Source organism: Engraulis encrasicolus, chromosome 2, assembly GCF_034702125.1.
Source record: "Engraulis encrasicolus isolate BLACKSEA-1 chromosome 2, IST_EnEncr_1.0, whole genome shotgun sequence".
NCBI classification, from domain to species: Eukaryota; Metazoa; Chordata; class Actinopteri; order Clupeiformes; family Engraulidae; genus Engraulis; species Engraulis encrasicolus.
The window spans coordinates 18,421,806-18,446,637 of NC_085858.1; the positions used below are offsets into that span (position 1 = coordinate 18,421,806).

Sequence of the window (24,832 nt, forward strand, 5' to 3'; positions counted from 1 at the left end):
TATTTGTACTGCAGTTTCAGTCATATGATAAATGTCTGATGCATATGACTGCGTCTTCTTTTACAAAATATTTTTCACATGTCTTTTGATGAATGACATGTAATGATACCAGTAGAACATTTCCTGCTTGTATTAAAAAACACACACATACACAAACATATCTGTTTGGCTTGACAACAAAGACGAAGGAGATTTTGCATTTAAAAGTGCACAGTATGTGAGAATGGGGCAAAAAAGATGGCACAAATGTGTTTGGTTTCCAGCCCTGCACAATAGTATCGCACTTCCAGCTTAAAAGCCCGCTGCATGATTCCCAGTGGTTGCTGTCTCTGCTGGTCCCTGTTTCGACGTGCAGTCCCTGTTGTGCAACACAGACACCTGAGATGGACGACAGCCAGACGCAGTCATGCATCCAGACAGAAGCAATCTATCAGGGTTGAGCAACACGGGCCCCAGGATGCCTCTCCGTGCTTGGGTAATGGGCCGGTGCCAGCAACTCCATTGTTCTGGTCTGCTGGGCTGTACTCACTCATCAGGGCGGGGATTTGTGGCTTGCATGACACATGCTGACTCTTTGTAGATCTGTGTGTATGTATCCCTGTGTGTGTGTGTGTGTGTGTGTGTGTGTGTGTGTGTGTGTGTGTGTGTGTGTGTGTGTGTGTGTGTGTGTGTGTGTGTGTGTGTGTGTGCGCGCGCGCGTGTGCGTGCATGTGTGTGTGCCCACTTGTGCATGTATGTTTGTGTGTGTTTGTGTGTCCACTTGTGCATGCGCGCGGTCTTGCGTGCGTACATGCATGCGTATGTGCGTGTGCATGCGTGTGTGCATGTGTGTGTGCATGCGTGCGTGCGTGTATGTGTATGTGAAAGGGGAGTGTGTCTGAAGTTCTGCTGAGGTGAGGAAGGAATCCTCCCTGGTGTATAAAAAGCCCAAGAGCCAGGCACCATAACGGGAGTCTCAGGTATGTCCTTCTCCACTACACATTCTGACTTCAACCGATCAGATGAAAGTAGAGATCAAACACAGATGGAGACTTAGTTAATTGCTTGCTCCACAGTGGAAGGCTATGGTATAGATTTGGTTGTGTCAATACACACATTGATTATCGTGTTGCTGGCCAGTGTTGCCAGATTGGGCTGTTTCCCGCCCAATTGGGCTGCTTCGGATTGCCTTGTGCGGGTAAAAATGGCATTTAGCAGAAAAACCTGCCCAATTTTTGCCATATAAATCAATAGAATTGGGCGGGATTTTGTGATTCTAGGCGAGTTTTGAGCATTATTTGGGCTGGAAATCATCAGCCTCATCTGGCAACCCTGTTGCTGGCTATAGTAGCGATGGGCATAGAGCAGCCTTGTTATTCCACTAGCTGTTTATTTGTTTATTTGTTTGCTTGGACTAGGTCTGTATTATTGGGTGGTGGTATTGAAGTTATGGACTGAAGAGATGGATTTTTTTCCCTCTCCTGTGTACTGATTGACCCGGCACTCTGGGTGGTAATTAAGAGAGCTGAGCAGATGCTGATCACACACTACAGAACCGGCAGGGCGTCGGGTCAAAGGTCAAGGTTCAAGGTTCAAGGTCACAGATATGAGTCAAAGGATAAAGGTTGCCAGATGAGATCTCCTTCGCAGTCAGGCTTTACAAAGGGTTAGGGGGTTACAACCTTCCTGCTCAAGGGTTGCCAAGTAGGCAAAATCAAGAGGTGCTAAGACTGCTGGTAAATGTTTAGATCCTATTCGTTTGCACACAGGAGTCTCTGTGTCTTCTACACATGCATTTGGTGAAGAAGAGGTCTTGGAAATGACCTTATTGTGCCTGGTGCTGAAATAAATGTGCAGACCAGGGGCGAGTTTAGGCTATTTTGGCTTGGCTCGGCCCCACTAGCTCAAAAGCCTTTTAAAATATTATTTGCGAATTGGAAATTAATGCATTTGCGCAGTCGCTTTGCCCCCTGCGCAATATTCTGCTGCTACTGCCCGTCTGGCAAGCCTGTGCATGTGTATATGGTAATGTAAGTTAGATTTCGTGGGGGAAAATGTAATGTCATGACTTGTGGGTAGTCCTTCATTGAGTGAACTGTTATTTAAAATTGAAAGCCTTTTGAAAACAAAATCTCAAATCTGAAATAGAAATAGAACGCTTACTCTGTCAGGTACTTCTGTCAGGGACCACTGTCAGCACCAGGGGCCAGGCCCCCCAAAAGATCAAAAGCTAAAATCGCCCCTGGTGCAGACAGTTATCTAACATGTAAGACAGGTTAAATGTAGTGCTGTTCTTACTGAGGGAGTGAAGTTAGCCTTGACAGATGTGTGGTATAACACCATGCGGTTTGTAAGGGATTCAAACACTATGGTGTGAAAAGAAGAAACACTTCTGACAGATGGTTTTGCTGGTTTCTTTCTGTCACCCTTTTTATTCCCCCTCTCCTTTTCTTCTTTATAGCGTGAATTTCTGCCATCAACACTTTTTTCTAAGCCGCAGGATAGCGGACACCTTCGCGCGGAAAGAGCATGCCTCAAACAGCAGCCGTGGCATCCAGTGTGCACACACTGCGCAATGTCACCGTCCAGATCAACAACCTCACCAGCAAGTACTGTCTGCTTAACCCCAAGTAAGTCGTTGTGTGAGACGGGAAGTATTTGTAAATGCTTATATTGTACTTAATGGTGACATGAAATAATTGGGTCCTCGCTATGTTGCATGTATTGGGTGAGGGGGGGGCTTTTTGTCAGTGGCCCTGATTAATGCAGTAGTATCTGGGCTCACATTTACAGTCTGTATGGTCACCTCTGTCCACCTGCTGCTATGTTTACCCACATGGGAGTTTGCTCATTGCTCATTAACATAGATTTGTGTGAATCTATTCTCATCCATATTCCAGGAACACAGTTGTTTGGGAGAAATCACACAGGCAGAAAAAGGTTGCATGGTACCTCTGTCTAGAATTCCCATTAGTCGTGGGGTAATTTATCCAAATTAAAAGAGTTTTGCAGGAATGCTTCATTTTTTTTCAAGCTGTAAGAGACAAAAGCCTTTGTAATGGCTGCATGTAACGAGGTTAAAGAGTGCACAGATAAATGATCCCCCATTTGGTGCTGTTGTGTTGAATTTGAATAGAACTGTGCAAAGCCTGCCTTAATCCAATGCCTTATTCTGATTTGAGCACAGTCTTTGTCCAGGCCTGGACTGGTAATCTGGTATAGAAGGCATTTCCTGGTGGGCAAACAGTTGTCAGCAGCTGATGCTGTTTTTTTAAAGTTATTTTCTTAGAAGCTGGCCCACAATTTAGAGGGATGCACACAAAAATGTATTTTTGTCCAAGTCCAGTCCTGTCTTTCTCTGTACAATTGTATTAAGTACTTTGTCTTTGTATCTTGTGTGTTGTGGAGTGCAGGGTTTTCATGGAGACCGGGCGGGTGTTCAATCCACCCCAGCCCACCGTGCAACCCATGAAGTCCAAGCTGTGCAGCTTCCACATGCTCGAAGGCACAGCCACGGGCAGCGTAGGGGTCATGACCTACGACCTCTTCGTGAAGGGTGGCAACGACCACATTCAGACCATGGCCATCATGTTCTCTGTGCCCTTCGACTACAACCTGCACAAGAACTGGTTCGCCGTGGGCTTCTACCCCAAGGAGCGTCAGTGCGACCAGGCCCTGTACAAGGAGATGTACTACAACTCGGCAAAGGACTTTGTGAGGGAGGAGGCCAACGGTTCGGGCATCCACTTTGAGGGTGGGCACCTGGATATCAGGGCCACCATGTCGGCCGTGGGGAGGGCCGTCATAAAGGTGGAGCTGTGGGAGAAGCTGCCCGTTGTCCATCATCAGTAATGAGACATCTCTCTCTCTCTCTCTCTCTCTCTCTCTCTCTCTCTCTCTCTTTCTCTCTCAGCTCACGGCACGCCATGTGCATCGTGCCATGTTTTCCCGCACATCTTTCATGTGATGTTGTTACAACTGAGGGAAAGTAAAGAATAAACCATTTCTGAACATTTTTGTGTGTCACTTCATCTTTGTTTCAGCTTAGCAGAACCTTTATGCCAAGTCCTGTGTGAATCTAGCCCTTGCCAGCAAAGGACTCATAGTAAATTATCCAATGTTAATCCAACACTGACAGAATAAGGCAGAGTAGAAAAGAGTGAAATTTGACTCTTGGTGTTAAAAGAACACTGTAGAGTTTATTGTGAGCATTTGCATCACATTTGCTTACATCTTAGATGTGTTATGTTACATGTGTGAGGAAAGTAAAATTATTTCTCAACAATTCTGTGTGTGACTTCATCTTTGCTTTAGCTTAGTTAGCAGAACCTAATGTCCTTTCTGAAACTTTAGGCACAGAAGTTTTTTATGCGCCCATGATGCAAACTAATCCAGAATTATAGCATTCAGACCCCTGCTCAGTGCATTTTTAGGATTTTATACATAAGGTGATTCAAACAGCATCCGTTATTAGAGCTTCTTCAGATAAGCCTTAATAGCCTGTTTATAAATCCAACAGCTAATATTATGCCTTTCATCTAGGAATCGAGCAGGTGTACTGTCTCCATTCATACGGAGGCATTTTTCAGTGGAATGTCTTATTTTTCCCTTGAATGGATCAAAGGCTTGCTTTTCAGCTCAGGAAAAGCTCTAGAGCCAGATACAATGTCTGCACACACACACACACACACACTGACTCATCCTGTGTGGGCATTGTGAACATAAATATATGGATTCAATAGAAAGTGTGCCTAGTCTCTTTCATCGCACCAGCAAACAATTAGCCGAGCTCTCTGAACAGGTGAGACCAGTTTTGGGACTATGTTGCCACCCCTTGCATCGGCTGGCAATATTGCCGCCGACACTACACCCCCACCTCCAAACACACTCTCTGACTCCCACACAACACCGAAATCCCTTGTGGTAAGAAAAACCAGAGCTGGATAAATATCCGTTTCATTGTGCCACTAATCGCCAATACTACATACAGGTCTGAGGCACAGTTTTCTCAGCATAGCCTACGCAAACCGTATCAGTGTCTCTGAGACAGGGTGACAGGCCTCCTCATTAACATCAGTAGTACACTGTTTTGCATGGCACTGGAGTTCAGTGGTGTATCGCATGTGTATCTCAACGAGGGGAGTCCTTGACATTTCACCAAACTCACTCAAAACGCCCATCATGTCTCATCGTTCAGCAGCAGAGGCTAACACAGTGATTCACTTCACACGAGGAAGGGACACTTGCAGCATCAGTGAAATGTAGAAAGATAGACAGACAGAATGAAAGAAAGTCAGACTATGAACACAGATAGAGGAGGAAGCTAAAAGGAAAGCGGAGCTGAAGTGAGAAACACAGAGAAAGCGGTAGAGCACAAAATGAGGGTGCGAATAAAGTGAACACGTTTCTAATAGAATCTCCCCACTGGTCCCCGTGGTGCAGTCATTACACTCGAGCACGGCTCGCCTGTTAGCGCCACAAAGAGGAACTGATCAAAGGTTTCTGTCAATGTTGTGGCATTTGCATGGGAAACCATGCATAATACAGCGACATTCAGTCACGCTATTTAGGTCCAATCTCTGAAGCATTGTTGTTCAGAGCATCCCAAATGTTCAGCCCATGCCTGTAACAGATGCCAGATCTCTCTCTCTCTCTTCTCTCTCTCTCTCTCCCTCTCTCTCTCTCTCTCTTCTCTCTCTCTCTCTCCCTCTCTCTCTCTCTCTCTCCCAGACTCCCAGTGCAAGAGCTGTGATCGTAGATTGTAGTTTGTTCACTCATACACTGAACCATGACAGTTAGTGTGTGTGTGTGTGTGTGTGTGTGTGTGTGTGTGTGTGTGTGTGTGTGTGTGTGTGTGTGTGTGTGTGTGTGTGTGTGTGTGTGTGTGTGTGTGTGTGTGTGTGTATGTGAATATGTGAGCTTCACAATCTCACAGAAAACAATTATTGCCACAACACGTCATGATGTTATTCTGAAGAAAGACACAATCTTGGCATGTGTTTGTGTGTAAAAATATCGTTCAATGCCATGTCAGTGTGCCAATGCAAACTGAAACGGTAGTCTTGTAACGGGAGGAGAAATTGAGATTCGTAAGACAAGGTTTGGGAGTCAGAAGCAGATGAATGCATTTATACTGTATAGCTATTTGTCCTGTGCAGTCGTCTTCGGCTGCTTAAAGTATATCCCCGAAATGTGACGCTTCCAATCCCCCATCATTACTACCACTCCCATCCACCTTTTTATAAACGTATATGATAAATACAAAATATAAAATAAAAATATTTAATATCTATACATAGATCAATGATGTGCATAGGCTTAAAACCAAACGACCATTGTGAAAATGAAGCCAAAAAATGGGGCAAATGGTAACACTGTTTTAATGGTTCACTATTACAGTGGATCTACCACATTAGGTACAGTGTAATAACCAGTGTAACAATATTTAATACCATGTAATACCAGTGTAACCATGTACTCCTTTTGTACTTACATCATGTACAGTATTTGTGTGTAAGTGGTATTACATGGTATTGCATATTGTTACACTGGTACTCCAGCAATTCATCATCATTATACCGTTCGTTCACATTGTAGGTTGATGATGAAATAATATTTCTCATATTAGTAATACAAATCATATAGGCTACATAGGCTATGTCAACTCCACTTGGCATTCTGCCTCATTCTGACATCCATGGGGCTCTTGCAAAAAAACAGTACAGCCATCTCTTGGGGATGATTGGTCAAGATTACATGCCACATGCCAAAGGAAAGGTTATACAAGGCTGATATATATTAATGCTGACTTGCCGTTCAAGCTTTTGAATGTATGACATTTTAGGAGAAGGCAGTGAGATTGTGAGAATATTTACACTTGAGATTAAGTCTTTGGGTTCCTATTTATGAAAATAAAAAATGCTACGTTGAGTTGTTAAGGAGGCAATCTAAATGTGTGATTCAGGAAAATGTCTAAAACAAAAACTCCAGAAGGCACTAGCAACAGGGAGGAGGCAATGATGACGTATCATGTGCTGTGTAAATTTACTTATAACAGTAGCCTACAAAACAGGTTTTGGTGAGATTATGCACAAGTAACAACTGCCATGTTGCAGTACCCGAAATACAAAGTCAGAGAGGGCCAGAACACCTTGTTGATTCAGGCCTAACTGGAGATGAAACTTGGGTTATGTTAGGACTACTGGTTAAAATGTTGGACATCTGGCACAAGAATCAAAGGTTTAATTATCTACATTGACAGGGGGTCTGCTCGTTTTTCCGACGCCCCATTGGTCCGATGCGTCAACTTTTTACCAATTAAATGAAACCCTTTGTCCCGACAGTCCAATGTTCCGACCAAAAGCTGCTTTAGATCACCGTCATCTCTGAAGCCTGCGCAGTGGTCATGCAGCTGTCTGCAACAGGTTAGGTTTAGGGAAAGTTTTGGTCAAGGCACAAATTTAAAACTCAGAAACATTGCAATAGCCTACTGACAGGTTAGGGTTAGGAATGGTTTTGGGTAGGGCACAATTGTAAAACTTGGCAACATTGCATTAATGACAGGTTATGTTTAGGGGTGGTTTTGGTAAGGGCACAGCTAGACCGACTCAGACGGATCTATGTGCTCGTCGCAGCGCATGCAGCTTAAGTCTACTTGGCACCGGGAAAAGCAGGACATACAACCTGGGATGATGACCAACCCCAGCCATTGGTCGGAACATTGAGCTGTCGGAGCAAAGGGTTTAATTTAATTATTTCGAGTTAGTGGGCTGTAGGATCAATGGGAAATTTTCGGAATATTGACGCATCGGACCAAAGAGGCGTCGGAAAAATGACATGCTACCCATTGACAGGTGGGGATGAGTGGATGACACAAGCTCTCCTCAATCCTCCCCTGTGACTGACATACTGTTCACCCTCATCCATTGCACCCCACCGTAGTTGGCTGCATCCCTTCTCACGTTTGTGGTCAAACGGAAGCTGAGTTTTTGTGTCTACTTCCTGTGCTGTGAGATCATGACTAAGGGAAATCACTTTCACAGATCAAACCTGACCAAAACAAAACTGTGCTTGCAGAGTAACTGTAGCCGGAAATTTGAAATGGAGTGGGAGTAAAGCAAAGGAAAAGGGGGAAGGGGGGAGAGCAGCTGAGTGATATATGGCAGGCCTTTGGGCAATGCAGGACCAGTTCAGCACCATGGAGGAGAGAAGAGAATGACAGGCAGGTAGGCGACGAGGTGCAGAGGCAGAGGCAGGCGGACAGGCAGAGGTAGCCCTCAGGGCTGGACCTCCAGACACTACCCACTGAAGGGAATAATGAGCCGACATTATACAGTATTATAATATGTATTAATAAGACTTTTAAAGTAGCGTGACGGGAGAAAATGGCAGTAGCCTAGGTGAGATACAGTTAGAGATGGGAGCACCATACGGAGGGGGAAGTCTGCTCTCCAGGCTTTGCGAATGGCTGCATTTTGCATTAGCTGAGGGGAACTTGGTGAGTTCTTGCTGCATCTAATGCATTTGCAGACAGACAAAGACACAGGGCTGAGTTTGGCTTTATTTCAGTTTTCCTTTTATTGTAGTTCACACTCTTCTGCAGAAGTTTTGAACAGAAAAAAAGGCATGGAAAGTTTCGTTTTTACTTTGACAATATCATGGATATCATGAGACAGATGAATGTTTCATATGGTATCAGTGTCACAGTAAAAATGCAGTTCTGATTAAACACTAAGACAGTCAATTGAACATCTTGTATTTGGGCCCTGCCGTGGTCTAATAGTAGGGCGCTCATTTGCCATGCGGCCGACCCGGGTTCAATTCCCGGCCCGGGTCATTTGCCGACCCCTCCGCGTCTCTCTCCCCCTTCACTTCCTGCCCACCTCTCATACTGTCCTGTCATCTATTAAGTCAAAAAAGACCAAAAAATATCTTTTTTTAAAAAAGAAAAAGAATATATTGTATTTGGTCCCCAGGAATGTTGAATTAATACTGTTTTTGGGAGGGTTTTACCGCGCATGCTGAACACACATTTGGATTCCACTATTTTACACCCCTATATCCATCATCAGTGTACCCATAGACCTCCAGGAAGCAAGCCTTCCACAGCACAGCATAGCCATTAGCCAACCCCCATGTGCATGAAATGAGGTGTAGCACAAAGGGCCTGGTTTGTTAATACCCCTCCTTCCGGATAGCCACAGCTTGTGGAATAAGAGAGAGCGGATAGTGCCGTTTATTAGGATTACTGTGGCCAACTCATGCATGGACAGTGGAGATCATCAGTATTCATTAAGTAGGTGTAGAAAGGTATGGGAACCCCCATTTCCCCCTTGTTAAGTGATACTGTCCTGATTCTGGCTCGGCCAGCTGTTGCAGGGAGAAACACTGCACTTTCCGTCACACCCCATAGACTTTATTTTGACAATATGGACTTGCGTGTATAATTAAGTCATCTGGCAAAACTATATCTATTTTAGTTCACTCGTCCCCTGAGTTGGCCAGGTTGTTCCAGAGTTGAGTTATTATAGCTTTCTTGCTTTCAATATGTTTAACCCGTTAAGACAGAGCGTTGTTCATTTGCTGTTACCAGAACGGCAATGACCAAGTCATAGTGCATTACTAAAGGCCCTGTGTTATGTCATAGTAGTACCATTGTAGTTAACTTATATTACAGCGTATCACTGGAGGTATGGCGTGCATTAAGGGGCTACTGCACTGCACAAGACTTATCCATCACGTCGTCACATCTATACCTAAAGCTTTAAATGATGGCCTTGCCTTTTTGTCTGCTGTTCAGAAGCTATATTAGGTGTCTTGTTGTGCGTGTCTTGTGTTGTAGGTGTATAATGTCATTTGTGAATAGGGAACAGTTGTGGCTAACAATGCTGTGGTGAATCAAGACCACCAGTTTGGCTTTGGGATTTATGTGAAAGTGTATATTAGATGCCCCCAGCCTCTTCATTTCAGAGAAGTTTTTTTTGCACTTTTTGCACTGGATATGTCACTGCATGCTTCACAGAAGTGGCGTCTATGTCTGTGATCAATAGACTATCCTTGATCCATGTAGCATTGTATCTGATTCTCTCCGAGTGTGTTTGAAGGTGCCATGTGACACTGACACCCCTTATTTGCATCAACACCATATAGTATGTGACAAAAAACAAACAAACAAACAAACAAAAAACAATAGGCCTACTTTTAAATAACTGTGGCCGCCTGAAGCACAAACAGCACTGGTTAGGGATGTCTATTCTTACTATAACTCCACATGCTTGGTGTAGGCCAATTGACTTTATTTTAACACAAAACTTTTTATTGAAACTACAAGCCGTGTTCATGATTGAAATATGGCATTACACGTGTTGCACCAGAAGTGTCTGTCTCCTTGTGCGCTTATGTTCTCTCAACAATCTTCCTGTATACATTCCATTTTCATTTGTATTTGTGTGTGTGTGTGTGTGTGTGTGTGTGTGTGTGTGTGTGTGTGTGTGTGTGTGTGTGTGTGTGTGTGTGTGTGTGTGTGTGTGTGTGTGTGTGTGTGTGTGTGTGTGTGTGTGCAATAACCTTGCAACCAAAGAAAAATCAATGATGTCTTTGATTCTGCACCATACAAACATGTAACAATCAAAGATACAGTATGTGTAAGGGACCTTTCAGTCATTTATCATCAGTAAGCATTCACCTTTTCACTAGAGACCGACCGATTTAATTGGCCGATTTTTGCTATTTTTCAATAAATCGGCATCGGTCCGGCACATCTGCCGGCAGCTATCTACTTGGAATGATCAATGCTGGTGACCACCAGCGTGCTGTTTCACTCCAAAATATAGTAGCGGACAATCTAAGTGATTTTTTTTTAACAAAGCATTTTTAGCATGGCAATCAAGGATAATATGATAGTATATTGGCCCTAAAAATCGGCCCAAAAAATTGGCAGGTCATATCAGCCATCGGCTGACTCTGACAGCTAAATATCGGTATCGGCATCGGTTAGAAAAACCCATATCGGTCGGTCTCTACTTTTCACCATTAATTTCTACCAGAAGATTATTCATGACTGGTGTGAATATGAAGAGCTCTTTTCCAAAACGCTATATCCACCATTTTTGACTTTTTGCATTTTAATATTGGAACTGACTGATAAGTAGTCCTATCATCTATGTGTGAATTCTTGCCATTCAAATGTGTTGAGAACATGCTTTTTAAACCTCTATAAAATGCATTTTGTATGCAATTCAATGGAATGCCCAATACAAAAATGTCAATTTCCCAACATTCTCTTCATATCTAGAGAGAACTGTGGAGTAGAGGCTGAGCCACCTAAACACTAATAACCAGTCAATAGCAGTGGTGTAGTCTACGTAGAACACAGGTATACAGAGTATACCCACTTCTACATTTTAGGGGCTTCAGTATGTCCACTTAAAATTGATTGATCCATTATTTAGAATAGCATAAATATATACAGTATACACACTTCAAAAAAGTAGACTACACCGCTGGTCGATAGGGTTTTTCCCTTAGTGACATTACGGCACTGATTTGTGCGATTATCATTGCAGTCACCAATGTCATTCTCCCCTTTTCTAACTCCATGTTAAAACCTCTTCTATTGCTCTCTCTCTCTCTCTCTCTCTCTCTCTCTCTCTCTCTCTCTCTCTCTCTCTCTCTCTCTCTCTCTCTCTCTCTCTCTCTCTCTCTCTCTCTCTCTCTCTCTCTCTCTCTCTCTCTATCTCTCTCTCACACACACACACACACACACACACACACACACACCTCAGAGTCACTGCCCCCAAACTCTGAATGACATTAGTTCACTCATCCCTCACTATCGCCCAAACCCCTCACCTCATGCCTGAATCTACTGTTTACTTCTGAGTTTACCAGAGTATTTTTTCATTTTTTTTTTCTGTGGGAGCATGGCAATAGGCTAGATATGAAAAGGGTGTACGACGCAACACAGTTCACAAAGTTGGAAAATTGTGTGTTGTTGCTCTTTGGATTCACGCTGCTCGGTGGCTTATCCAGACAGGCTGTGAATTAGTGCAAGCAGAAAATCAAATCAGGATTTCGAATTTCTGAGTAAAAGCTATTCCCAAAAAAAATGATCTCCGGTTTGCTCATTTATCTTGCCAGCATCAGGTACAAAAAACATGATGCAGCACCCATATATATTATTGTAACAACCATTAAATGTCTCCTATGGAAGAGAGAAGTAAACTCACACAGTAATTTAAAAATGAAATAACTGCACTGTAAACAAGCATAAAAAACAAGCAAACAAAAATATACACAAAAAATGCGCCCCTCTGCTAATTTTGTGGTAGAAGTCTGCCCCCTGTTGGCAGTCAACAGAAACTGTCACTGGGCCTGACACTCTGACACGTTACCTTCTGGTCTGGACCATTGGCTTTGCTGTCCAATGCACCCAGACAGTCCCCACATGGTTAGCCAAGCCCAAGCACATACCCATCTCCACCCTGCCCCCAGCTGCACTGAGAAGAGCCTGGAGCCACTGGCGAGGATGAGGGGCTGCAGGTTTGGGAGACTTTGATAACAGACAATGAGTCATGGAGTAAGCCATGCACTTGTTTCCACAGCCATGGGCTCCTGTGTGTGTGTGTGTGTGTGTGTGTGTGTGTGTGTGTGTGTGTGTGTGTGTGTGTGTGTGTGTGTGTGTGTGTGTGTGTGTGTGTGTGTGTGTGTGTGTGTGTGTGTGTGTGTGTGTGTGTGTGCTTACGTGCGTGCATGCGTGTGAGTGTGTGTGTGTGTGTCTGTGTGTGCGTGCGTGCGTGCGTGCGTGTGTGCATGCGCGCTTGTGTGTGTGTGTGTGTGTGTGTGTGTGTGTGTGTGTGTGTGTGTGTGTGGAGAGAAACAGACAGAAACAGAGACAGAGAGAGAAGAAAAGAAAGCAAAAGAGAGCGAGGGCACCAGTGTATGTGCTGCTCGCCAATGTTTGTTTCTCTCAGATTTCACAACTGCCTGTGGACAAAGTGACAGAGTTTCTCTCAGGTCTAAGAAAACTTTTCCTGTTCTTGGAAGGCCTGTACCGAACAGTCAGGGGCCGGTGACACCAACACAATTCATTGCATTGCAAGGAGACGATGGGGGAACAAACAAGGGCCCCTTTTTTCATTCTTAATTGCAGGGTAGAATCTCATGTTGCCCGTGTCAATAATATAGACAACAGGCCGTGAGCATTGGGACGTTGGTAACAAAGGCTTGGCAGGAGAGGGCTGCCGCTGTGGATCCATACCTTATCCAGAGGAACAGAGATGAGAGGAGTTGGGGGGAACAGACTGCTGATTGGACAAAAACTGAGGGAGGACAAAAGGGAGTTTCCCCCTGTGCATCTCTGAGGCAATGACAAGAAACAGCAGCGCATCAGAGTCACTGGCATGTTGGAATTAGAGATGTTCTCACTTGCTGTTTTTTTTTTTGTCATGCAAACATGCTTTGACAAAATGTTTGTTTTTGCAGCTGAAACTTTTCTGGGAGTGTGACTTTTTGTATAGCTAATGGTTGCCAACTGACTGTGTTCGGCAGCAGAACGTAGAAAGTAAATCTCCCTCCCAAGGCCTTTATACAGATACACAGGCAAGCAGGGTCCCTGACACCTGAGCACCCCCCCCCCCCCCCCCCAACACTGTAATGACCAACCCCCCTCTCTACCTGGGCCCGGTACAACTGGCCTCTTTGTGCCAAATGAGCAAGTGGCCTGACCATGTAGGTCTCTTGCTAGAACATCTTCTTTACATGCAGAAGTATGCTGTGAGGTCGTGACGTGAGTTCAAGCCCCAGGTGTCAAACTGTGCAGGATGACCTCGGTATATACTGTATATAGTTGACTTCTTATAGACAGAGATGGTATCACATTATATCAGTGCCTTATTGTATAAAAAGTGTGCACATCCCATCCACCTCTCTCACACACATTGTCCTTTGGCTTGCCGTTGGTTTGTGCAGTCCAGTCACCTACGACAATCTCTTTTTGTTCTGTGTGGTGTTGTGGATGCGGACAAAGACCAAGATGCATACATTTCATGACCAACTACCCTGTACCACGAAAAGGCACACGAGGAATCAAAATACTCAATATTGAATACTGTCATAAAGACAAGTGTGTATTTGGCTATGGGCCAACAAGAACTAGCGGATCATACAACAAAATCACTTCGTATTTACGTAGATGGCATTGCCGTCATCATATTGCACTACGAAAGCACAAACTCCTTAAGTCAGCAGTCTTCAATGTGTTTTCAAATTCTTTCAACCAGGTCATTGTCCCACATAACCTATTTCTACTTGCTGTAGTCAAGACATTTGTGTGGGGATTTTCCATACAATGTGTAGGCCACATATATCTATCATTATTGGTTTCGGAGACTATTTGCATATATGCATGGCTTTACAGTTGCTTTTAAAATAGAATATGTTTTATGTTTTGCGTGGGTAAAACTCTGGCCTGCTCATTTTCTGTAGACAGTTATGTAGGTCGTAGGCAGGAAACCACTATATCTGATATGTGTCGACAAGCAGAAAGACAGGCCGGTGGGATCCTAATCTTGCCATTACATGATGTTTCGGTGAACAAGTGCACGTACATTGGGGAACCACCCGACTCATACACATACACATATGCACACACAAACAAAATACACACAACATGTACAATGTACCACACAGCATACTTGTAAACACATGTAAAATGAAGACAACATTCCAAAGTTGCACGTTGCGTGTGAACAAAGGATGTGGAAGAGTGACCTACTTTTCCAGCCAAGAGTGACATAGCAAGGTCACATCTACTCTCACCAACACTCACTACACAACACTAACAATACACTTGTTGCAATTAAACATTACAACAGTCAGGCCTTGTCCCTGGTTCAAACACCTGTTGTTGGGAACCCAGGTTCGATGGCCCAAGGTCATTGCACTCTCCCTTGTTTCTCTCTCCCATTCACTTCCTGTCGCCCACTCAAGCCAGTCCTGTCTAAATAAAAGCTTAAAAGTCGCCAATATATACATTACGATGGCCAATTACGATAGTGAATAGTTTTACACCATGGTTTTGCTATGTAGGTTGTATGGCATGGTCTTGCTCTTCTGCAAGTGCAGTTGACCTTCTTATCTTCAGCATGCTGATGCTTATCTTCATTGCAATGTGTTGACTTGCCACTGCCCACAAAACTATTGCAAGTTGGAGTTGTTGTTGCAGGGTGCATGGCTCGGGTTTTAAACCCTTGCTATTAATGGTCTTATTTATTTGTATAATTGTTACGTGGTTAGCCTATCAGAAATTCACAGTTCATAAGCTATAACGAGTTTGTTGGATCTAAAGTATGAGAAGGTGTGTAAGTTTGAGGAAACAAATTGTTCTATATCCCACAAATAAAACAAAGAAGCTGTCTGTGTTATTTGAGGGTGTTAACATCCCAAATCACATTAAAAGGATAGAAAATTCAACAGTTTTTGTATGTGCTGCCCACTTATAGAAAGTTCAAACGAATGCTCAGTTATTCCCCAGTCAGGTGTGTGTTATTCCCTTACCACCCCATCAACAAGATGATGAAAGTTCTTAAAGTTCATTTTAAGTGTTTCATTTGCATTTCCATATATTGTTACAGAATCTCGACAAGATCCAAAGTCCTCCTGTCACCATCAGAGATGCAAGCCATCATTAGGTTGAAAAATCAAAACAAACCCATTCAAGAGATGGAGAAACACTGAATGTGACTAATTCAAGGGTTAAGAATTTTGTTTAAAAAGCAGAGCAACACCAACATTTCCGCAAACACAGAAAACAAATGTTGTGGATGACAGAAGCATTCTATATCTGGTGCTCATTTCCCAACTGTTGGCCAGATGTAGAACAGTGTATAGGAGGGAGGTGAATGCGTGTCCAATACAGAAATCAAGAACAAGATCAAGACCAATCAAGGATACTATAAATACACAGGATTCACTACAAGATGTATTGTTTAGCATCAAAAATAGCAATACTAGATTTGGCTTTGCCAAACAACATCTAAAAAAGACTTAATTGATCTGTAACTACATCCTATGCACAGATGACAGAAAAATCAACTTGTACAAAAGTCATGGGAAGAAGAGATATAGAGAAGGAAAGGTGTTGCTCATTCAAAGCACCTAACCAGTGAATCATGGTGGTAGTGTCATGGTGTAGGCATACATGTCAATCCAATTGGTTCCCTTGTAGACCTATTTTGTTGATGAAATGATGATAATGACTATACTGACAAAAGCTGCAGGATGACTTCTGAAGTTTCTTGGGCTATATTATCAGGTCATATTAAACCAAATGCCAAACCAAGTGGAATACTATGCATTGGCTTAGTCAATCACCTCACCCGAGTGCCAGTGAACAACCAAAAGAGGCAAAACTGAAAGGACTGAGAGGACTTGCCATAGCATCACCGGGGATAAAACCCAGTATCTAATGGCATATGCATCAACCAAATATTAAGAAGTGAAAGTTAGATGTTTAAATGCCAGTCCAATTACATTTGGTCCCTTAAAAATCGAGAGTCACATATAAAAACTGTTTTCATTTCTACACAGTTCACACAATTTGGGTGTAAATATACCCTCAAGCTGAAAGTCTGCAGTTATAAGATATGCTATTTGTTTTATTTCAAGCATGGTGATAGTGTATGAACCAAAAAGATAAATGATGTTGCTCTCCAGATATTTCAGGGCCTTATGTAGGGTACACTTGATAATTACCATCGTCTTTGTCTACCTATTTATAAGCTACCTCTGAACTGTCAATGCTTAACTCATCTATTTATTTATACTGTACCACTATACTCTTCTTGACCCATACCACTAGATGAGTTTAAGAATCGAGAGTGGGGTTATTTTCTGCCCTACGTTTACAATGGATGTATTCTCCTACTGCCTTGTCTCAGCGGGCCCGTTATGACCACAAACCACGACAGAGGACAAATGAGTAACAAGTTGCTCCAACAGGATGCCTTTGATGTCATCCGTGGCTGCCTCTGCATCTTCACGTGGTCCATTTTTCACATGTGGTGTTGTCTGAACTTCCTGGTGCTACTCTCACTTTTGTTCATGAATTAGTGCGCAGTGCTGTGTTTAAAATGTTCAATAAATCACTGACACAAAAATGTGCAGCAAACTATACTTACTGTATTTATTGATAATTTGAAACATATTTCAGGTGTGAAATAATTACAGAGTCATGTGCAAAAAGCTTTTCAGAACAATCATTGTCATTACTATTGTTTTTTAGGCACAAAGCAGAGGCAAACATAACGATACTTAGTCTGGACATCACATTGCTAAAATATAATTCAAGGTATATAAAGCAACTACATGGCACTATATTCAATAGAAGACAATTTTAAGTACAGAGGTCAAGGTCAATATCATTTAAGAGAGGAGTTGTGGAGTAGACTTGAGGTGCATGGATTATATCTTGGTCACATAGGTTGCATTGGTCACATTGGTAACGTTGGTAACGTTGGTTGGAATGGCAGTCGTAGAAAGAGTACCAAACAAGTTCTTCATGTCCAATTTCTCCATGATCTCCTTGGTATGCTTGGCGTCTGGGTCGGCACACACCTTGCTGTTGTTGAGTGTGGTGAGCCTGTGTAAAAGTCAGGAGAAGGACAGAGAGAAGTGTGGAGATTAGGTCATTACCCTCACATCAACTTAAAAAATACGCACTTGAATTTGGTGTTGTAAAGCAATGACTTGGATACTTACAGTACAGCCTTTTTACGGCAGTTGGGGTGGGTGATTTTATAGCTCTTTATTCTTTTGGCAGGAATTTGTTTGCTGGAATAGCCGAAACAGCATTCAGTTGGTAGGGTGAAACCTGAAATAAAGGTTTGTGACACTTTAAACACTTTCACACACTCCCACAAAAGTGTGAAAAACAGTCCATGCCAATAAAGACGAATATGCGAAAACAAAGTCAACCAAACTGGACGTTTGATTTCTTATAAATTATCTGGATCATAAACTGTTGGCAATACAGCCATAATTCACAATTTAAATCATGCTGTATTTTGTAAGATATACTGACAATCTTATATATAAGACCCATTCTATATAGCAGAGAAAAATTATGCGACTCACTTTGGCATTGCACCTGAGAGCAGCAGTACACCAGGGCAAGCAGGGCTGCAGCAGCAACATAGGAGACCTTCATCTTCAAATCTTCTGATGTGTGTAGGTGCAATGCAGTGCATGCAGAGGGCTATAAGGGTCGCGGCAGGATGACTTGTCATGGGTTTAAAATGAGGACATGGTTGTTTATAGGACAGCCTACTTTCCACATCATACAACATTCACTTCTTCTGTCCATCAGGTGGATTCCATGTACTGTAGGTGGAAACACAGACCACTTTTCTCACGACTGATCAAAGTCAAGTCGAGTTAACTCAAGTGTAGGCCTACTTTATTGTCAAATCTATGTAACAGGGTTAGCAGAAGTTTGAAATTGCATTTGACCAGTCTCCAATGTGCAGTTATATAAATAAGTAATTGACTAATCACACGCACGCACGCACACACACACACACACACACACACACACACACACACACACACACACACACACACACACACACACACACACACACACACACACACACACAGCCGGAAAAAAACAGATGTAGAATGTGCAAATGCACCAAGAAATTGTAAACCTATAGCATACCAAATACTGTGACTGTACTTAGTGACAATAAAGTAGGCCTACTTCTACTTCTTAATTTCACACATTAATGCTCTGCTCTTTTCTTAAAATACAGGCAATCTGTGTCTAAGGTGCCAACCTATTCCTTTACTGAGGTAATCAGTAAACCATCAAAGATTTAGCCTACTTCATGGGCTCAGAATGAAAAAGCTTTGGCAGGATTACTGATACATGGTGCCCATGGGTTCCTGCAAGAACCTAGTGAATGTGAACCTTTGTTTAGAACTTAGAACGCCCACATAAGCATTCAGGCTGCCGATAACTACGTGTGTGTAAGTGTGTGTGTGTGTGTGTGTGTGCGTGTGTGCGTGCGTGCGTGCGTGCGTGTGTGATTGTGTTCTTCTTGGAGCTTGTGTCAGCAGCTGGTGACCGAAGAAACAAGGACGTAAAAAATAGGCCTATTGCAATGACAAGCTTTTTTTGTATCTGACCAAATAGGCCTACTGTTGTAGTAGCCTATGTTTTGATATGGAGTTATAAACTGAACCATTTTCAAGATGGCCACCATTGTCAAGATGGCAGCCGCTCCTTGTATGAATGTCAGATATTTGCAACTTTGGAATTGACCAGAGGCTTCCTTTTATCTCACTCCATACTTTTTTTTTGTTACTTTGTTTATTGGTAGGATTGTTCACAAGGCTTACAGTTCATTTCAATATAACAAATTCATCATCATCATCATCATCATCATCATCGTCATCGTCACCATCCCTTTTTTTTTTCCTTCCCTCTTCTTGTTTCTTCTTCTAGTTCACGATATATGCCCATACAAGACTTCAATTCTTTTCAATGACTTTTCAGCATACTACCAAATAAACTTTTTTTTTTTGCCCCAAATACATAAATGACAATAGACAGTTGACGCAGACAAACATATAGACAAAAACAAACAAACCAACAAAGACAGAGAATAAATAAATAAAAAATAAAAAAGCACTTCAACTGAAACCTTACGAGACAATGATAGAGAGAGAAAGAGAGAGAGAGAGAGAGAGAGAGAGAGAGAGAGAGAGAGAGAGAGAGAGAGAGAGAGAGAGAGAGAGAGAGAGAGAGAGAGAGAGAGAGAGAAAGAGAGAAAGAGACATTCTATAGCTCACCTGTAGGTGTATGTGTGTGTGAAGTAGGTGTTGTATTGGATGTATGTATGTGCTGGTGTAGAAGGTGGGTGTGTGAGGGCATGCATAAGCTGTGAAAAATTTGGAAGCTTATGTTGTTGATCTATTTTCAAAATAAACACACATATTATTGCAAAGATTTTCTGGGTACATTTCTTCCCATTTGTGTGAGCACTTTCTCGAAAATAATATATTTTTTTCCATTTCCAAAACATTTTCTATTGTATTATACCATAGCTGGACATCTGGTTGTTTGCTTTGTTTCCAGAGTTTTGTAATTTGCTTTAGTGCAGTAAGTCTTAGAATATGAAAAAAATGACGGTGCGTTCTTTTTATCCTGTTCGGTAGGTCAATGCCTAATACATTTACTGGTGTTAGAGGTTGTTTAAGATCAAAAATGTATGTGACAGCTCGCTTTACCTCCTCCCAAAATGGTTTTATTATAGGACATGTATAGAATATGTGTGTATGCGACCCTTCTTCTCCACATCCTCTCCAACATTTTATGTCAGCTCCTGAAATATGGGCACATTGTTTAGGTACCATAAAAAATCTTTGATTGACCTTCCAGCCAAACTCTTTCCAGCATTTGGACTGGGTTGTTTTGAAGGTCTCTTTTCATAATTCACTCCAGGCACTATCTGTAATGGTAATTAGTAAATCATTCTCCCATTTTTCTTTTGCCTTGCACTTTGTTTTTGTCATCCTTTGTATTAGTTTATAGGCCTTTGCTAGAGCACCTCCCCTTCTACTTTTGTTTCTATTTTCTAACAAAAAAATTAAAACTTCATTAGTTGCCTTTTCCGCCTTTTGTTGTATATAGCTCCTGACCTGTAAATACTTGAAAAAATGTTTTTGTGGTAGATTGTATCTCTCTGCAAGGGTTTGGAATGAAACTACTATATATATTTTTTTAAACTTGTGCGAATATGGTCAGTCCTGTACTTGCCCAAGCGTCCAGAATGTTGTCATCTTTTTGTGCTCTAAAATCTGGGTCGTATCTAATTTTTCTTAGCCGTACGCTTTCACTATTGATTTTTAAATGAGAACACCATTGTCTCCAGGTCTTTAATGTGTTTCCAATGCAAAATGTTTGTAGATATTGCTTTTGTGTCACATTTTTAAGGAAAGGTAAAGAGCCAAGTATTCCATTTGACAATTCTCTTTCAATATTGATCCATTTTATTTGTGATTCCTCTCCCATCCAATTCATTATTGTTAAAATTTGTGCTGCGAAATAGTATTTTTGTATTTGTGGCGCCCCTAAACCTCCTTCTTCCTTTGGTTGAGTTAATGTCTCATATTTGATTCTATGTTTTTTGCCATTCCAAATAAAATCTGCAAATGTTTTATTCCAAGTTCTAAAAAAAGTTGGAGGTAGTGAGATTGGAAGTGCTTGAAATAAAAAGAGAATCTCTGGGAGTACCATCATTTTAATTGTCTCTACCCTACTATAAATACCATCAGGGATTAATTTCCACCTATTGAGATCCTGATTTATCTTTAATTCTAAAGTATTATAATTATTGTTATATAAGTCACTCAAGTCCGGGCTAATATAGATACCTACCTGTAAGTACTTTATTATTTGTGTGTCCCATCTAATATTATAATGTTGCTTTAGTTCTTGGTCAATTTCCCTGCCAATTGTTAAGGCTTCACATTTACTTTTATTAATTTTATATCCTGAAATTGTACTATAATTTTCTATTTCTCCCATCAGTTGATGCAGTGATTCTTTTGGGGCTGTCAAGTAAAGTATTATATCATCAGCAAATAGTGCTAGCTTATGTGTTTCCTGTCCTATTGTAATCCCTTTAATATTTCTATTTTGTCTAATAGCTATTGCAAGAGTTTCAATGTAAAAGGTAAAAAGAAGTGGAGAGAGGGGGTCCCCTTGTCTTGTTCCCCTTTGAATTAAAAACCGTCTTGATAGTGTAACGTTTGTCTTTACAACTGATACCGGGTTTGCATATATTGCTTTAATCCATGTACAGAATTTTTCATCAAAACCAAAACTTAACATTACTTCAAACATGAAAGGCCATGAAACTAAATCAAACGCTTTTTCTGCATCTTCTCTCCATACTTAATGTACAGTATAGTATCACTGTTACCAATATCACTTATATTTAGTAGAGTCTGTTAAGGGTTTTACCGTTGCAGAAGTGACAAAAGCACCAAACTTTGCATGGTGTTTCTTTAGGGTATATGCTGTAATTCTAGCCTAGGAGCCCTCAAAAAAGAATTGCCTACCATGCCATATACAATATGCAATGCTGTGTAATGCATTGCATTGTAATTACATGACATTATACTTAGCTGACAATGTTAATATAGTCCTCAGCAGAGATGAAGCAAGGGCAGTGGTAGCCTGCTTGACCAGATTGATGAAAACTACAAAAATGTACATATGGGTGCATCTGTGCTTACATGCTTGACAGCAAATGTAACATTGTGAACAATTTGAGAAGATTCTTGGTCTGAATTAAAATGAGTATTGCCCACACTAAAACTATGGTGAGAATAGACTGCTGCTAATGCTTGCTCAGCAGCATCTAAATGGGGAAGTGTCAGTGCAAGATGTAAAATATCTGTTAGAGGATGGATAACCTGCTATAGCAGGTTTCTCCATCCTCTAATTTCCAAAACAGATATCTTTTATTTGTATGAGAGGGTAAAGGACAAGACCTTTCCATTATGTATGAAGAACCCATAAGATCACCTAATTCAACATTTTCACAAGTAGCATTGTGCATTAGGGCTGGGCAATATGGAAATAAAACTATATCACGATATGGATTACTTTATATCACGATAACGATATATATCACGATATAGCACAATTACATACGTTTTCAGTTATTCTCTTTATTTGCTGTTTATTTTTTCATGTCGTCAAACAACCTTTCTTTAAAATGGATCTTTTTATTCTTATTTTTACAGTTGCATGAACTTATAGTGTGTATTGTGACAACATGAAATGTAATCAAATGGCATTCAATTGTATAAAATTGATAAAAATAACTATCACGATATAAACGATATAGGAGAAAGGTCACAATATACACTTTTATATCACGATAACGATATATATCGTCCTATTGCCCAGCCCTATTGTGCATATAGTGAGTACATTTCAGTCATCTTTAGAATGGCATTACAGATTACTCAATATACATGTATGGCTTCAGTTCAAATGAAATGGAAATGATTTCTAAGTAGGTGTTGAGTAAGTAGGCAGAGGTAAACAGTTTTTCCTGAATTTGCAAACAAGTCCTCACCTAATATTTGTGTCATAAGTTGTGTTACAGTTAACTCAGTAATCATTGAGTACTTCAATTGCTATCAAAACTGACAACGGATGGGCAACATGTGCCGTAGGTCTTTGCCACCGTAGGTCTTTGCCACCGTTACAGAAGAAATATCTATATAAAACAACAATTCTCATATGATAGGCTATATTATATACAATAAAAGTAAAGCATTACCTGTAGGCCTACTCATTTTCTTGACATGCAAGGCACACAAATAGTCTGGGAGGAAGAATAGTCTACCATACAACAACCCCCCCCCCCCCCCCCAAAACAAAATGCCACAAGACTTTTTTTTAACCTTCAAGATTTTGAGTGGTAACAGTAACATAACTCATTCCTTTTTGCATCATATTGTACTCCTACATGACCACAGAATGCTTTATGTTTCAGTTCTATGTAGTTGTACAGTACAGTACAGTACAGTGCAGTGCAGTACAGCACAGTACAGTACAGTACAGTACAGTGCGGTACAGTACAGTACAGTACAGTGCAGTGCAGTACAGTACAGTACAGTACAGTAGCATACAGAACGGTGTAGAATAATAAAGTAAAGTACAGTATACAGTACAGAACAGTACAATACAGTACAGTAAAGTAGCGTACAGTACATTAGCATACAGTATGGTGCAGTATAGTAAAGTACAGTACAGTACAGTGCTGCAGTACAGTACAGTACAGTACAGTAGCATACAGTACGGTGCAGTAAAGTACAGTACAGCAGCATACAGTATGGTGCAATATAGTTAAGTACAGTACAGAACAGTGGCATACAGTAAGGTGCAGTAGAGTACAGTACAGTACAGTACAGTGCAGTACAGTATAGCAGAGTACACTACACCACAGTGCAGTAGAGTACAGTATAGTCTTTATGACTTTTAGGCTACTTTGACATCTATATCCCTAAAAGTTTTTGAAAGACTTTTTTAGTGTTAGAGAGAGGGAGGGTAGGCAGACATGTTTTAAACAAAGGACCACACCCACAAATAAAAAATAACGAGCAATCAATAAATTAAGTGGTTGGGTAGCCAACATGTCATCTAGGTTAAAGCCCAAAGTAGATCAGAAAACAGAGATGTTATTTTGCTCTTTAAACCATGAAGTATTTGTCAATATACTGTATGTATGGTGTATTGCATAGTGATTAATCATAATTTCCTAAGAATAAATGCCCCTATCACTCCATAGGCCTACACTTAGGACTTGAGATATACATATCTGAACATTAATCAGCATACATTTTATTTTGCAATGGCCTTATAGAGGTAGATGATCCAAGCTGTCACTGACACTTGATATGTACATGTATTATTGACTTGATTGATATGAACATTGAATAGGCCTAGGCTATTTCAGTTGGGCTCCTCGGCATCATTGAGGGGGTCCTAGGAAGCATCATTCAAAATGTCACGGTTTTGTCAGCTCCGTAACGGTAATGGCCTTTTTCTCCCATAACCGACTCCGCTATATTAGACAATCATACAAGAGACGGCTGCAATCTTGAAAATGGCGGCCATCTTGAAAATGGCAGCCATCTTGAATATTTATGACAACTTTTTAATTATCCATACGACATTTACCAAGTAGGCTACTATGAATGGTAATTATGTATAAAATGTCATGTTATATCCATTACTCATAAGAAAACTGAAAAATGGCTGCCATGGCCA

At 41.3% G+C, this 24,832-nt stretch overlaps 2 protein-coding genes across 2 annotated transcripts; one reads left to right on the top strand and one right to left on the bottom strand.

Moving 5' to 3' along the window:
* Positions 1-2,445: 2,445 nt before the first annotated feature.
* Positions 2,446-3,831, top strand: apnl (actinoporin-like protein). The gene is made up of 2 exons (XM_063212065.1): positions 2,446-2,609; positions 3,393-3,831. The coding sequence occupies exons 1-2, from the start codon at positions 2,509-2,511 to the stop codon at positions 3,829-3,831; spliced, it is 540 nt and encodes a 179-aa protein (XP_063068135.1). The 5' UTR covers positions 2,446-2,508.
* A 13,363-nt stretch (positions 3,832-17,194) lies between these two features.
* Positions 17,195-18,223, bottom strand: LOC134461026 (eotaxin-like). The gene is made up of 3 exons (XM_063213753.1): positions 18,112-18,223; positions 17,737-17,848; positions 17,195-17,617 (listed from the first exon to the last, which is right to left on the bottom strand). The coding sequence occupies exons 1-3, from the start codon at positions 18,182-18,184 to the stop codon at positions 17,440-17,442; spliced, it is 363 nt and encodes a 120-aa protein (XP_063069823.1). The 5' UTR covers positions 18,185-18,223; the 3' UTR covers positions 17,195-17,439.
* Between the last annotated feature and the right edge of the window lie 6,609 nt (positions 18,224-24,832).